The 14,173-nt window shown below is 45.8% G+C and overlaps 1 protein-coding gene across 4 annotated transcripts in view; it reads left to right on the top strand.

The window, feature by feature from the left end:
• Positions 1–13,046, top strand: part of phldb2b (pleckstrin homology-like domain, family B, member 2b) — a 120,806-nt gene extending 107,760 nt beyond the window's left edge. For 3 of the 4 annotated variants that reach the window (XM_064332700.1, XM_064332702.1, XM_064332701.1), the window contains 7 exons: positions 1,336–1,534; positions 3,502–3,537; positions 5,258–5,348; positions 9,510–9,656; positions 10,941–11,160; positions 11,379–11,464; positions 11,956–13,046. In XM_064332700.1, coding sequence (XP_064188770.1) covers positions 1,336–1,534; positions 3,502–3,537; positions 5,258–5,348; positions 9,510–9,656; positions 10,941–11,160; positions 11,379–11,464; positions 11,956–12,096 — 920 coding nt within the window. In that variant the 3' untranslated portion in view covers positions 12,097–13,046. The remainder of the gene's footprint in view (positions 1–1,335; positions 1,535–3,501; positions 3,538–5,257; positions 5,349–9,509; positions 9,657–10,940; positions 11,161–11,378; positions 11,465–11,955) is intronic. The other variant, XM_064332703.1, reaches the window with a different exon arrangement.
• Positions 13,047–14,173: the final 1,127 nt, after the last annotated feature.

Genomic DNA, 14,173 nt, shown 5'->3' with positions numbered 1-14,173 from the left:
ATAAACCAAATTATTTTAAATGTATCATGCAATTTATATTTTCCCTAACCATGTTCCAGATTTTTAGTTGGAACTTCATCCGCTGGTTATGTACACCGTCTCAGGACCTACCTAATCTCTGTTACCTAATACTTGCCTGACTTGGAGGGTCATTCGTTATGGACATTTCAACGTCTGTCCATCTGGTGTGATAGTCCATGTTACACAAATTAATCAGGAGTCTGATTTGAGCTGCATAAAATTAGTTCTGTCAGGACCACTGTCATCAAAGTAAGATCTTTATTAACAGTAAAGGCAATACAGTTACGTTCGGCCGTATGGCTCTGTACTGGGAGCTCTCCCGCCAACCACGCAGCCCACGTGGATAAGGCCAGGAGGCCAGCATCCAAACCCCCCTAGAGGGGTGAACACAGAACAGATCCAGCAGCAATGGATTTACAAAGCAATGTGCAGCAAGCTTGCATGCAGGAGGAGCAGCCGAATGAGTAGAGGGAGGCTGTTTAAGTAGACCGCCCTGTTATGTGAATGTACTGTGATAGGTGAACATCACTCAGCTGATTCAGCTGGAGCAGCTTGACTCTCGTGGCCTGCCAGAACTAACGCGATGCTCCATTTCTTGAAGTGTATACCCGTTATTAATTCTCCAGTGGATTACAGTCATTTTGCTGCAATAGAAAACAATGTCAGGTACGTCTACATAAAGTATCAAATTCTGTACCACGCTGGCATAGTATTGCTGTAAAATTAGAGTTGGTATACCGTCGAATACCACTGTTGCTATCTCTATGTTACACTGGATTGGTTTTCTGTGGGATTTTGGATGGGTTTTCTGACACTGGATCAGTTCACTGTATGATGTTGGGGTGGTTTCTGTGACACTGGGTTGATTCAGTGTGTGATGCTCATTGTTTTAGCTATGTGTGGCTTGGAGACTGGATTAGTTTTCCATAATGCCATAATGTGGTTTCTGTGTGACACTGGCTTGTGTTTTTATGGTGCTGGGTGCTTTTTCCCTGTGTGTTGCTGGATTTGATTTACATGGCGGCATGTTTTTTGTTATGCTGGCTGGGTTCTGTGCATGACGCTGGCTGGTTTCTCTGTGTGATCTTGGCTGGTTTCTCTGTGTGATGCTGGCCGATCTCTCTGTGTGATGCTGGCTGGTTTCTCTGTGTGATGTTGGCTGGTTTCTCTGTGTGATCTTGGCTAGTTTCTCTGTGTGACACTGGCCGGTTTCTCTGTGGGATCTTGGCTAGTTTCTCTGTGTGACACTGACCGGTTTCTATGTGCGATCTTGGCTAGTTTCTCTGTGTGACGCTGGCTGGTTTTCCTGCTCAGGACACAGTCAGCACCACGTGAACGAGGAGCGCAAGCAGAGGCTGAACGAGCTGTGCGGGCACACACCCTCCCAGTCCAACGTCTACGTGGACTCCTTCCACTACGGAGACAACAGGCACGACTTTGACACCATGAGCATCAACAGCTCTGACAGCATGGAGACCAGCATCTCCGCCTGCTCCCCTGACAACATATCCAGGTGAGGTGGCTGCTGCCTGTTTTAAGGAACAATTGTTTTATAATGGTGGCTTCTGTACATGCTTGTGAGCTGAACTGTGCTGTAGTGTTGTCTAGCAGGGGTTATTTACTGCATGTAAATTTCACTCATGGTGCTGATTGCTCTCACTGGATGTAGGGTCCATAGGGCTCCAGTCAGTATTAATTTGTTAATATGAGTCATCACTGTTGTACGTTCAATTCTGGGCGGTGCTTGTCTGCTGGTGTTAGGAGATGCAGGGCGGTGTTATGTGGGGCAGGGTGGTGTTAGGAGAGTCAGGGTGATGTTATGTGGAGCAGGGTGGTGTTAGGAGAGTCAGGGTGATGTTATGTGGGGCAGGGTGGTGTTAGGAGATGCAGGGTGGTGTTATGTGGGGCAGGGTGGTGTTAGGAGAGTCAGGGTGATGTTATGTGGGGCAGGGTGGTGTTAGGAGAGTCAGGGTGATGTTATGTGGGGCAGGGTGGTGTTAGGAGATGCAGGGTGGTGTTATGTGGGGCAGGGTGGTGTTAGGAGAGTCAGGGTGATGTTATGTGGGGCAGGGTGGTGTTAGGAGATGCAGGGTGGTGTTATGTGGGGCAGGGTGGTGTTAGGAGAGTCAGGGTGGTGTTATGTGGGGCAGTGTGGTGTTAGGAGAGTCAGGGTGATGTTATGTGGGGCAGGGTGGTGTTAGGAGAGTCGGGTGATTTTATGTGGGGCAGGGTGGTGTTAGGAGAGTCAGGGTGATGTTATGTGGGGCAGGGTGGTGTTAGGAGTTGCAGGTGGTGTTATGTGGGCAGGGGTGGTGTTAGGAGATCAGGGTGATGTTATGTGGGGCAGGGTGTCGTTTAGGAGAGTCAGGTGATGTTATGGGGGCTGGTGGTGTTAGGAGATGCAGGGGGTGTTATGTGGGGCAGGGTGGTGTTAGGAGAGTCAGGGTGATGTTATGTGGAGCAGGGTGGTGTTAGGAGAGTCAGGGTGATGTTATGTGGGGCAGGGTGGTGTTAGGAGATGCAGGGTGGTGTTATGTGGGGCAGGGTGGTGTTAGGAGAGTCAGGGTGATGTTATGTGGGGCAGGGTGGTGTTAGGAGAGTCAGGGTGATGTTATGTGGGGCAGGGTGGTGTTAGGAGATGCAGGGTGGTGTTATGTGGGGCAGGGTGGTGTTAGGAGAGTCAGGGTGATGTTATGTGGGGCAGGGTGGTGTTAGGAGATGCAGGGTGGTGTTATGTGGGGCAGGGTGGTGTTAGGAGAGTCAGGGTGGTGTTATGTGGGGCAGTGTGGTGTTAGGAGAGTCAGGGTGATGTTATGTGGGGCAGGGTGGTGTTAGGAGAGTCGGGTGATTTTATGTGGGGCAGGGTGGTGTTAGGAGACGCAGGGTGGTGTTAGGAGAGCCAGGGTGATGTAATGTTTGGCACGGTGGTGTTAGGAGATGCAGAGTGGTGTTATGTGGGGCAGGATGGTGTTGGATGCTGCGGGGAGGTGCAGGGGGAATCTGGGAAGTGAAATGTGTGTGAAGGGAATTTGACACATGAGATCTACTGGAAGGAGAGGAAATGTGTGTGTGTATGTGTACTGTACGTGCACGACTGAGTACACATTTGTGGGTGCTCGCTGTTGGGTGGCTGAGTGGGTAAGAGCACCTTCTTCATCTCATACCCTGCATGTGTTTTTGTGCGTGTTTGTGTGTGCGTGTATTTTTGTGCGTGAGTGTGCGTGCGTTTGCGTGCGCGCGCGTGTGTGCGTGTGTATCTGTATATCTGCGCAACCTGCAGGCAGTCGTATGGTTATAATGAGACAGGCATGCGGGATTAATAGGAAGTGTCTGTTGGGTTCTGGGTCTCTCCACTCACTGAGTTAGGTAAATATAGGCTCTCTCCCAGCAGTCTGAGAGTCCGGTTACACACCAGCAACATCCTCTCTCTCTTTACCTCTCTCGTTCCCTTCCTTTCTTTCCCTCTCTCTGCTCTCCAAGTCCTGCCATGTACACCTCACAGGCCACACCACGCTGGTAAGAACTGTGTGGATCTCTACCTACAGATAAGGAGGGAGGGACAGGGGGTGGAGGGGAAGAAAGAGACAGGGAAAAGAGGAGGTGAAAATGGAGAGAATGTGCAAGAACGAATAGATGTGCTCATTGATGTGCTATCATTGCAGTGTCTCAGACATGTAGCTGCATGTGTTTTTGTTTGTTGCATGTGTCTTTGCAGGTTTGTGTTTTTGTTTGTGTGCGTGTGCAATTGTGTGTGCATAAATACATTTTTGTATGAGTGTGTGTGTGTGCATGTGTCTGTCTGTCCGTGTGTGTGAGTGTACCTACATACGTATATGTCTATTGATGTGTGTGTTGGTCGTCACAGTATTTTCACAGTAACCAGTCCACACAAGCTCAGAATATAACATTATGTAACAATGATGTAGGTTACTCTGCACGCACGCACACACACACACACACACACACACACACTCATGAAATTACCAATTTAAATGCCATGCACAGAGTTGGACAGTAGGATAGTGAGTTTGGTATGTGTAGGACGGCTGTTTCCCAGACGGTTTTATAAAAATGGGAAGTGTGTTCTCAGAGTTGGTGCCTGATTAATGGACTCAGTATTATGGAGTAAGAGCACTCGGACCACACTTTGGACTAGTTTCGGTCATAATGTGCACTGTTTTTAGACCCGCTCAACCAGCTAGCTATTGTCATCATGAACACAGTTTAGAGACTCTGAACCAGCTGTGGATTTATCAATCCAGGCCATTTGTCACTTTCTGGACACATGTTATGTTACGCATCGTAGCGTAACTTTGATTCAAATTCTGGAGGGACAAGGTTCTGCAGATCCACCACCCCCATACCTCCTTGAGCAAATGTTAATGAGACCTCATTTGTTGCATTTCTGTGACTTTTGGGTGGTTAAACAACCGGAAGATTTCTGGCTATGAAAGAACTATATATCCACATTCAGTCTTCAGTATATCTGAAGTGAAAATGGCTTTGCTCTCATTAGTTAAGCATGTGAGGTTGCACATCAAATTACAACACATCAGTATCTTGAAAATTATGCCTTGTGCTAAGTAGCAGTGGTAATACAATATCATTACCCAGTGAAACAGTAATGTTAATCAAAGAGAGAAGAGTGTAGTGTTAGGGCAAGACTCAGCCAGTTGTGAGGAGAAGGTAACTAGTTAGCCAAACTACCAACAGAAAATCATTCATAGTCACTCCTCCTGAAGTTTCAGTATGGGCAATATATGAACACTGTGGCTAACTTTAGGATATTCTCAGAAAGCAGAATTTACCATCACAAATGTGACTGTCTGCTATCTAGTTCAAAGCAAGCTACTGTTAACTGATGCCATTAGCTGGTAACCTACTACTGTTAACAAAATACTTCAACCATCTTAAGCTAGGTTTTTTTCATAAGTGCAGCTTCTCTCAACTTAGTTAGCCATTGACCTTTTTTGACAGAAAATATATACTTTTCTGACTTTTACTGTTCTGAGTAAAAATGACACCTATGGCTTGTAAAAGTGACACCTATGGCTAGTACATGATTTGAGGTAGGAGGGCATGTTCCTCCAGAACAGAAGGTTACGGAAATGCAGGGCAACGTGAGGAACGCATAGAAGTGCAGGGCTCTGTGTGGAGCCCTGGAGTGTGTGTGCATGCATGTGTCTGTGTGTTTATGCTTGTGGGTTCTGATCATGTCTCTCTCACACTACTTTAGCACCAGCATGTCCAACATGGCCAAGATTGTGGAAATGGAACGGCTGCTGAGGGAGGCCAAGCTTGAGAAGAACCGGCTCCTGGAGCACCGGGTACCACAGCCAGGCTAAACCGGGCTGAGCACACCTACACTGAGTACCACAACCCGGCCAAACTGGGCCAAGCACACCTACACTGAGTACCACAAACTGGCCAAACTGGGCCAAGCACACCTACACTGAGTACCACAACCGGCAAAGGCCAAGCAACACACTGAGTACCAATCAGGCCAACTGTGCAGCAGACCCAGAGTACCACAACCAGGCCAAACTGGGCCAAGCACACCTACACTGAGTACCACAACCAGGCCAAACTGGGCCAAGCACACCTACACTGAGTACCACAACCAGGCCAAACTGGGCCAATCACACCTACACTGAGTACCACAACCAGGCCAAACTGGGCCAATCACACCTACACTGAGTACCACAACCAGGCCAAACTGGGACAAGTACACCTACACTGAGTACAACAACTGGGCCAAACTGGGCCAATCACACCTACACTGAGTACCACAACCAGGCCAAACTGGGCCAAGCACACCTACACTGAGTACCACAACTGGGCCAAACTGGGCCAAGCACACCTACACTCAGTACCACAACCAGGCCAAACTGGGCCAAGCACACCTACACTGAGTACCACAACCAGGTCAAACTGCACCATGCACACCTACACTGAGTACCACAACCATGCCAAACTGGCCAATCACACCTACACTGAGTACCACAACCAGGCCAAACTGGGCCAATCACACCTACACTGAGTACCACAACCAGGCCAAACTGGGACAAGCACACCTACACTGAGTACAACAACTGGGCCAAACTGGGCCAATCACACCTACACTGAGTACCACAACCGGCCAAACTGGGCCAATCACACCTACACTGAGTACCACAACTGGGCCAAACTGGGCCAAGCACACCTACACTCAGTACCACAACCATGGCCAAACTGGGCCAAGCACACCTACACTGAGTACCACAACAGGTCAAACTGCACCATGCACACCTACACTGAGTACCACAACGGGCCAAACTGGCCAGCACACCTACACTGAGTACCACAACCAGGCCAAACTGGGCCAAGCACACCTACACTGAGTACCACAACCAGGTCAAACTGCACCATGCACACCTACACTGAGTACCACAACCATGCCAAACTGGGCCAATCACACCTACACTGAGTACCACAACCAGGCCAAACTGGGCCAATCACACCTACACTGAGTACCACAACCAGGCCAAACTGGGACAAGCACACCTACACTGAGTACAACAACTGGGCCAAACTGGGCCAATCACACCTACACTGAGTACCACAACCAGGCCAAACTGGGCCAAGCACACCTACACTGAGTACCACAACTGGGCCAAACTGGGCCAAGCACACCTACACTCAGTACCACAACCAGGCCAAACTGGGCCAAGCACACCTACACTGAGTACCACAACCAGGTCAAACTGCACCATGCACACCTACACTGAGTACCACAACCATGCCAAACTGGGCCAATCACACCTACACTGAGTAACACAACCAGGCCAAACTGGGCAACATAGCTCAGGAGGTAAGAGCGGTTGTCTGGCAGTCGGAGGGTTGCCAGTTCGAACCCAGCCATGGGCATGTCGAAGTGTCCCTGAGCAAGACACCTAACCCCTAACTGCTCTGGTGAATGAGAGGCATCAATTGTAAAGCGCTTTGGATAAAAGCGCTATATAAATTCAGTCCATTTACTATTTACCAAACTGGGCCAAGCACACCTACACTGAGTACCAAAACCAGATCAAACTGCACCAAGCACACCTACACTCAGTACCACAACCAGGTCAAACCAAGCCTAACACACATACAGTTGAGGTCAAAAGTTTACATACACCTAGGATAAAGACATTCAAACACAATTTTTCACAACTCCACACATTTAATACATTACCATACATGTCCTGTGTTAAGACAATTAGGGTGTCTACTTTATTTCCATAAGAGGTCATTTCAAAATAATAGCTAAGAAACAGATTTATTTCAGGTGTTATGTACTATATCAAATTTTCACTGGGTCAGAAGTTTATATACATTTTGTTAGGATTTGGTGGCATTTCCTTTTAATTGCTTAACTTGAATCAAACACTTGGGGTAGCCTTCCACAAGCTTCTTACAATACCTTGCCAGAATTTTTGCCCATTCCTCCTGACAGAACTGGTGTAACTCAGTCAGTTTTGTGGGCCTCCTTGCTCGGACACACTTTTCCAGTTTAGTCCACAATTCAGTCTATGGGATTCAGGTCAGGGCTTTGTGATGGCCACTCCAATACTTTCACTCTGTTGTCTTTAAGCCATTTTGTTACAACTTTGGAGGTATGCTTGTCCTGCTGGAAGCCCCAGTTGAGTCCAAGTTTTAACTTTCTAGCTGATGTCTTGAGGTGTTCCTTCAGGTTTTCTAGATAATCCTCCTTCCTCATGATGCCATTTTCTGAAGTGCACCAGTCCCTTTTCCAGCAAAACACCCCCACAACATTATGCTGCCGCCCCCATACTTCACAGTTGGGATGGTTTTCTTCAGATTAAAAGCCTCACCCTTTTCCCTCTGTACATAGCACCAAACAGTTAAATTTTTGTTTCATCTGACCAGAGAACACTCCTCCAGAAGGCTAGGTCTTCATCCTTGTGATCACTTGCAAACTTCATTCTGGCTTTTTTATGCCAGTCGCGCAAGGAAGGGGCTTCTTCCTTGCACGACAGCCTTTCAGGCCATGGCAATGTAGGATTCTCTTAATGGTGGGTGTAGATACATTGGTACCTGATGCTTCCAACTCCTTCACCAGTTCATTTGTAGTTGTCTTGGGGTTCAGTTGAACCTTTCGGACCAAAGTTCATTCAGCCCTGGGAGTTGATTTGTGCCTCCTTCCTGAACAATGCAGTGTCTGTGTGGTCCTGAGATTTTCTATTTGCATATAATTGTTTGTACAGATGCTTGTGGTACCTTCAGTTATTTGGAAATTGCTCCTAAGGAAGAACGGGACTTGCGGAGGTACACAATTCTTTTTTCTGAGCTCTTGGCTGAGTTGCTTGGATTTTCCCATGGTATCAAGGGCAAACAGGCATTGGCTCTGAAGGTGGGCCCTTAAATACAGCCACAGGTGCCAATTAGCTCCCAATTAACTTTTAATTGTGACAATTGGCCAATCAGAAGCTTCTAAAAAGTCATTACATCAATTTCTGGAATCTTCCAGTCTATTTAAAGAGACAGTATACTTGGTGTATGTAAAGTTTTGACCCACTAGATGCCCTAATTGACTTGCCAAAAGAAATGTATGGTAACATGAAATGTGCAGAGTTGTGAAAAACTGAGTTTGAATATCTTTAGCTTAGGTGTATGTAAACTTTTGTCCTCAACTGTACACACACACCAGAGCAGAGCCAGGTACATACTTACATTCACACATACATGCAGAAAAGAATGAAGTCAGACATAAGCAGTTGGAAACTTTCTCACTGTTACAGTGCAGACAAACATACAATATCAAAGTCTGCCAAACACCCTCACCCCACGCGCAGGTCATTAGGTCAAACCAGAGCTGCCTTCAACAAGGTGTCCATTTGTGTCAAACTACAGTACTGGAAACACTGTGCTTAACAAAGCATTTTAGTACTCTTTAAACTTTTATCTGTGCCTTATCTTTTGTTGTTTCTCGGACCTATTTTAATTTGTAAAAATGTATTCCAAACAGTTATCTTCATGACCACGAGTGGTAATGAAATTATATGACTTTTGGCTTGTATATATCAGTAAGTAATAAGTAATTTGATATATACAAGCCAAAAAAATAATAAACAGTTCTATTCCCATGAATACTATTATTTTATGCAGAGAAATACTGGACAAAAAAGTGTATGTTCAAGCTTATTTTACAATTTCCAACAGAAAGATACATTAGGCTGCTCAGTTATGTAGACATGAACTAAAACATATAGGAAATCAAAACAAATAAGCCACATTCTGAAGCACCAATCTCATTCTGCTGCCTTTCTGAACTTGCTTTCTGATCATGCATATAGTGTTGTATTTGTTGTGTGTGTGTGCGTATATGTGCATGTGTGTGCGCGTGGGCATGTGTGCACATGTCCATATGCTTATGTGTGTGTATGTATATGTGCGTGTGTGTGCATATAACACTGCTGCTGGCTGACCTGTGTCCTCCTCCACAGGAGCATGAGATGGAGGTGCGCAAGCAGGCTCTGGATGAAGAGCGGAGGCGCAGGGAGGACCTAGAGAAGCGTCTGCAGGAGGAAACCAGCAAGAGGCAGAAACTCATTGAGAGGGAGGTGAAGCTCCGTGAGAAACAGAGAGCTCAGGTGAGTTTTGAAACTCCTACTCCTTGGTTCATGCGGCGCTATGACAGAGAAATAATATATTTTTATCAGCAGAACCTGGATTTGCTGGAAGAATGCTTTCAGAAATGGGCCTTGGCAGTAAATAGGACCTAAACTCAGCTTCAGTGTGTTATAAACTGAAAGAAAGCTGGCAGTCCCTAGTTGAAAAAGCAGCTTGGAGCAGCTTAAGTTTCAAGTTGATTAATGCTGGACTATGACTGTTCCAAGATGAGCAGTGCTGGTCGTATGCTGGTGAAGCTGGTAGACCAGCTTGGTCAACCTGATAATGAAAATAACTGTGCTGGCAGACCAGTTTAATCAAGCTGGTAATGTGATGGTCATGCTGGTAAACCATTGTGGTCATGGAAGACAACGGCAACAAAACCATCTTTACTCATCTGTGCTGGGGTTTTCAGCCTTTGAGTCATGAGCTCAATGCCAATGGGTACATGAACAAATTAGAGTACCCCTAAAAATACGGTTTAAATGTATTAGAGTCAGATTGTCTGTCGTGCTATGTTGTTCTCAGAATGCTGAGTTCTAAATAACTGTCTTGCATGTTTAGAGGAAACAATACACACAGGATGAAAATGCACTGCTTATAGGACAAATGAACAGAATGCAAAATTGCTTGCTATCTGGCTGTAAAAAGAGAAGGCACAATGACAGAATATCTGTCAGCATTTTCTTCCATTTGTCTTTTTTCACTGTGAGTGAAACCGTAAGTATGAGGTAAAAATGCAGACTGTCAGCTTTAGTTTGAGGGTATTTGCATCCAGTTTGGTTGAACCGTGTTGGAATTACAGCCTTTTCCAGACATAGTTTCCGCCATGGTCTAAATACAGTCTGTATGAGCAGGACTGGACACCTTTCAGTTCAAATGCAGAGCTGCTTTTCTGATGTGAAAAATACAGAAAGACAAGGACTCTGTCAAATAAGGAAAATCTGCTCTGAATTTGAAAGCCTCAGAAGTAGCGAAGCTTCAATTCTTTTAAGAGAGAGGAAGGAATGTGTGGCTTTGGCAGCGCAATATGTTCCCACTTACCATAGCCTGAGAGGCAGCGATGCAAAAATGAAAATAAAATGTCTGCCTCCCATTTCTGCTCCTACCAAAGTTTTGTATTCTTTTCTCTATTAAGGAACATTTAAAAACTGCAGCTAACGAGGAGTTTTTGATGTGTTAAGTGCTGTCTTTGTCCTTGAGGAAATTCATGACAGATTTTCCCACCCATGCCTGTGCCCCCACCCCCACACGTATACACACAGTCACGGCCTCTCACCCGTTACCTGCCAGTCAGGAAGGGTGACTTTGACTTGCGCGCCCACATTGAGTCGGCCGGCCACAGCACAGAAACATGCTACCACATGTCCCTGACGGAGAAGACCTGCCGCGGCTTCCTGGTCAAGATGGGCGGCAAGATCAAGACCTGGAAGAAGCGCTGGTTCGTTTTTGACCGCAACCGCCGGACCCTGTCCTACTATGCAGGTGAGACCATCTCCTAATCCACACTTGAGAGAGAGGCCAGGCCGCAAGATCAGCCAAAGGCAATTGGCAATGAGAATTTTAACAGACAAAAAAGGGGTTTAAATTCTGCTGGTTTTGACATGGCATTAGATGTGGAAAAGGTGGGCGGGAGTCTTCTTGAAGCTGGGAGGCTGATGTGCTGTGTGTGAGCAGGCCTCTCTGGTGTGTCTGAATTACAGATAAGCATGAAGCCAAGCTGAAAGGAGTCATCTACTTCCAGGCCATTGAGGAGGTGTATTACGACCACTTAAAGAACGCTCATAAGGTAAAGGCTTGTTCCTCATGGCCCTACGACCAGGATCCTGTCTGCGATCCCTTCCCTTACTGTGTCCTGCTTCACCGGAAATGCGTCTGCACACTGTAACAGCTTTCATTTTCCATTTTATATTTCCCCTGCTAAAGAAAACAGATATGTATCATGTGTTTCTTCAGTGAGAGAAAGCAAGAAATTTCCCCATTACTGTTAATGTGGCCATTTTCCTGGAAACAGGGAGAAATGTGAGAGGTTCCCAGTGCTCGTTTGTCACAGGGAAGGCTGATTCTCTTTCCCCTGTGGACTGTTCCATCTGGAGAACTGCAGCGAGACTGTCTGTGGGACAGTAACACAATAAATTAACAAAATAAATGTGCTGCTTTCTTTGTGTGTGAATGTGCACTGCGGTACTTGCGAAATGACCGCTGTCTTTGTTGCACGGAATATTGTTATATCTCTCTGCTGCCCTCTGGTGGCCTGATTGTGTAGTTTCCCTGTTGCAGAGCCCCAACCCATCACTGACATTCAGCATTAAGACGCACGACCGTGTTTACTACTTGGTGGCGCCCTCCCCAGAGGCCATGCGGATCTGGATGGACGTGATAGTCACCGGGGCTGAGGGCTACACCCAGTTCATGGTGTAGCTGCGGAACCTTCCAGACCAGACCGGACTGCCAGAACTTCTCAGGGCCGGACACTGGTCCTCTAAAGACTACAGTGTCCTCTTTAGGGGCTTTGTTTTTGTTTTGTTTTATTTTTGATATATATTTTTTTATATCAGGGGGCTCCAATCTTGAGCCTTGTTCAATGGAATATGCTAGTGCCTTAGTCATTATTATTATTATTATTATTTTATGGACTTCTGTTGGAGGCCAAGGATTGAGGTCGAGGAAGTGGTGCAAGGGCAGGGGCGATCCAGGATTTTTAAAATGAGGTGGCACAGGGGGAACCAAGAAGCAGCCCATAGGAAATCAGAAAATTCTATCATAAATAAATACAGTGTTGAAAATTGGCTTAGAAAACACTGGGCACGATTTTCAGGCTCTTGTGCAGTGCCATGTGCCCTAATACAGGAGGTATTACATGAAAAGTGGCACTGCACAAGAGCCTGAAAATCGTTGTGTATTGAATAACTGTTTTGCATGGATAGGACAACACAATTTTGTTCTACTAAATAAACAACATCACATAGGCATTAATAATTCATTTAACTTGTTTTGTTTTCAATACAAACATTGCAGTGTGTGTGTGTGTGTGTGTTCTCTGTACTCCATGTTCTGAGCTTGAAATCTGTGTCTGTTCATGTGGGTTATCTGCACCGTCACACATGTAGACTATGCTCTGCCTCAGAACAGCTGTGTTCTGTGGTTTTTGTGCTGGCTACTAAATAGTTGGATAAACTCGTACTGTATATTTCAAAATCTATAATTGAGTGTGTACATACCATGAACAGAGACATGGTGTTGTTAATTTGCCGAAAAAGTCTTGAGTCGTGTCTCTCCTCCTATTTGACGGTAAAAACGTGGTACTGTGATTTCGCATCGCAAATCAAGCAGCTATTGACAGCGCACTGATCCAGTGGCGTTGAGGGGGCACCGGGGGGCGGCGATCATATTTCGGGGGGGGGCACCCCGGGGCACCCGTGCCACCCGTGCCACCCCTTTAGACACGCCAGTGTGCAAGGGTTGCACAGTGAAGCCGTACACACACATGGGCCTGTGTGAAAGACCAGGTCCCCACCTGTGTTTGAAGACCTATGGGAGAGGTTGGTTCCTTTGACTGAGACCTGTGCAGTTATTATAATAATAATAATAATTACTATTATTATTATTATTATTTTATTGTTGTTGTTGTTTTAGGGTTTTTTTTTTTTTTTTGCTTTTATTTTTATTTTTTTGTTCCAGGAATATCAGCTTACTGTTTTCTATTGGAGTGGCTATAATGGTTGGTGCTCTGAGAGTGTTTAGCAGGGGACATTGTTATTCTGGTTGAACTCAGTTTGTCATTCAGTATCGATAGGCCTTTACATTGACCTTTACTGTGTATGTACTGGGAATGTTTGGAAGGAGGAAGTTTATGCTTTTTTGCATTTAATACTGCTCCATTCCCACCAGCAGATAGTGATAGCTATCATGACGTTACAGGTAACTTGGTGACAGGTGTGTGCTGTGTAAATGTAAACTAGGCAACAGAGCTTCAGGAGGTGATTGTCACAGCTCAGTTTCAGAGGGAAACTGGAGCCTGTCATTTGCCTGTTAAAATGACCAACAGACATTTGATTTGTTCCCCAAATGACTTTATGTTAAGGGTTATTTATAATGAATCAAATGTCTCTTTCTGTGTTTTTGGTTTTTATCTTGCATGTTTATTTTTGCATACAGCCTGAATTTCTCTTGGTTTTATCTTGCTGTTTAGCCTTATGTTCAGTAAGTCTGGAGTATACCTCCCTCATGAGAACAACCTTGTGATGCTGTACAATGGGTTTTGTGTGTGAACTCAAGCAAAGCCTGATCTAAACCAGCTCTAAGCTCACTGGAACACAGACAGCTCTTCTCGAATGAGGGCTGTACTACTCTACAGTGCTGGTTCTCTGTAGTTCTCAGTACGGCCTCCATTCCACCACTGCAGCTGTACACGGTAGTGTAGCACAGCCACTGTGCGATCACTGTAACTATACCATTGAGAGTGCTTCTCAACCTGATCTGCTTCATCAAATATAAA

Source organism: Anguilla rostrata, chromosome 4 (genome assembly GCF_018555375.3).
Source record: "Anguilla rostrata isolate EN2019 chromosome 4, ASM1855537v3, whole genome shotgun sequence".
Classification (NCBI taxonomy): domain Eukaryota; kingdom Metazoa; phylum Chordata; class Actinopteri; order Anguilliformes; family Anguillidae; genus Anguilla; species Anguilla rostrata.
Note: the sequence above shows the minus strand (reverse complement) of the source record. Positions and strands in the feature narration are given on the sequence as shown.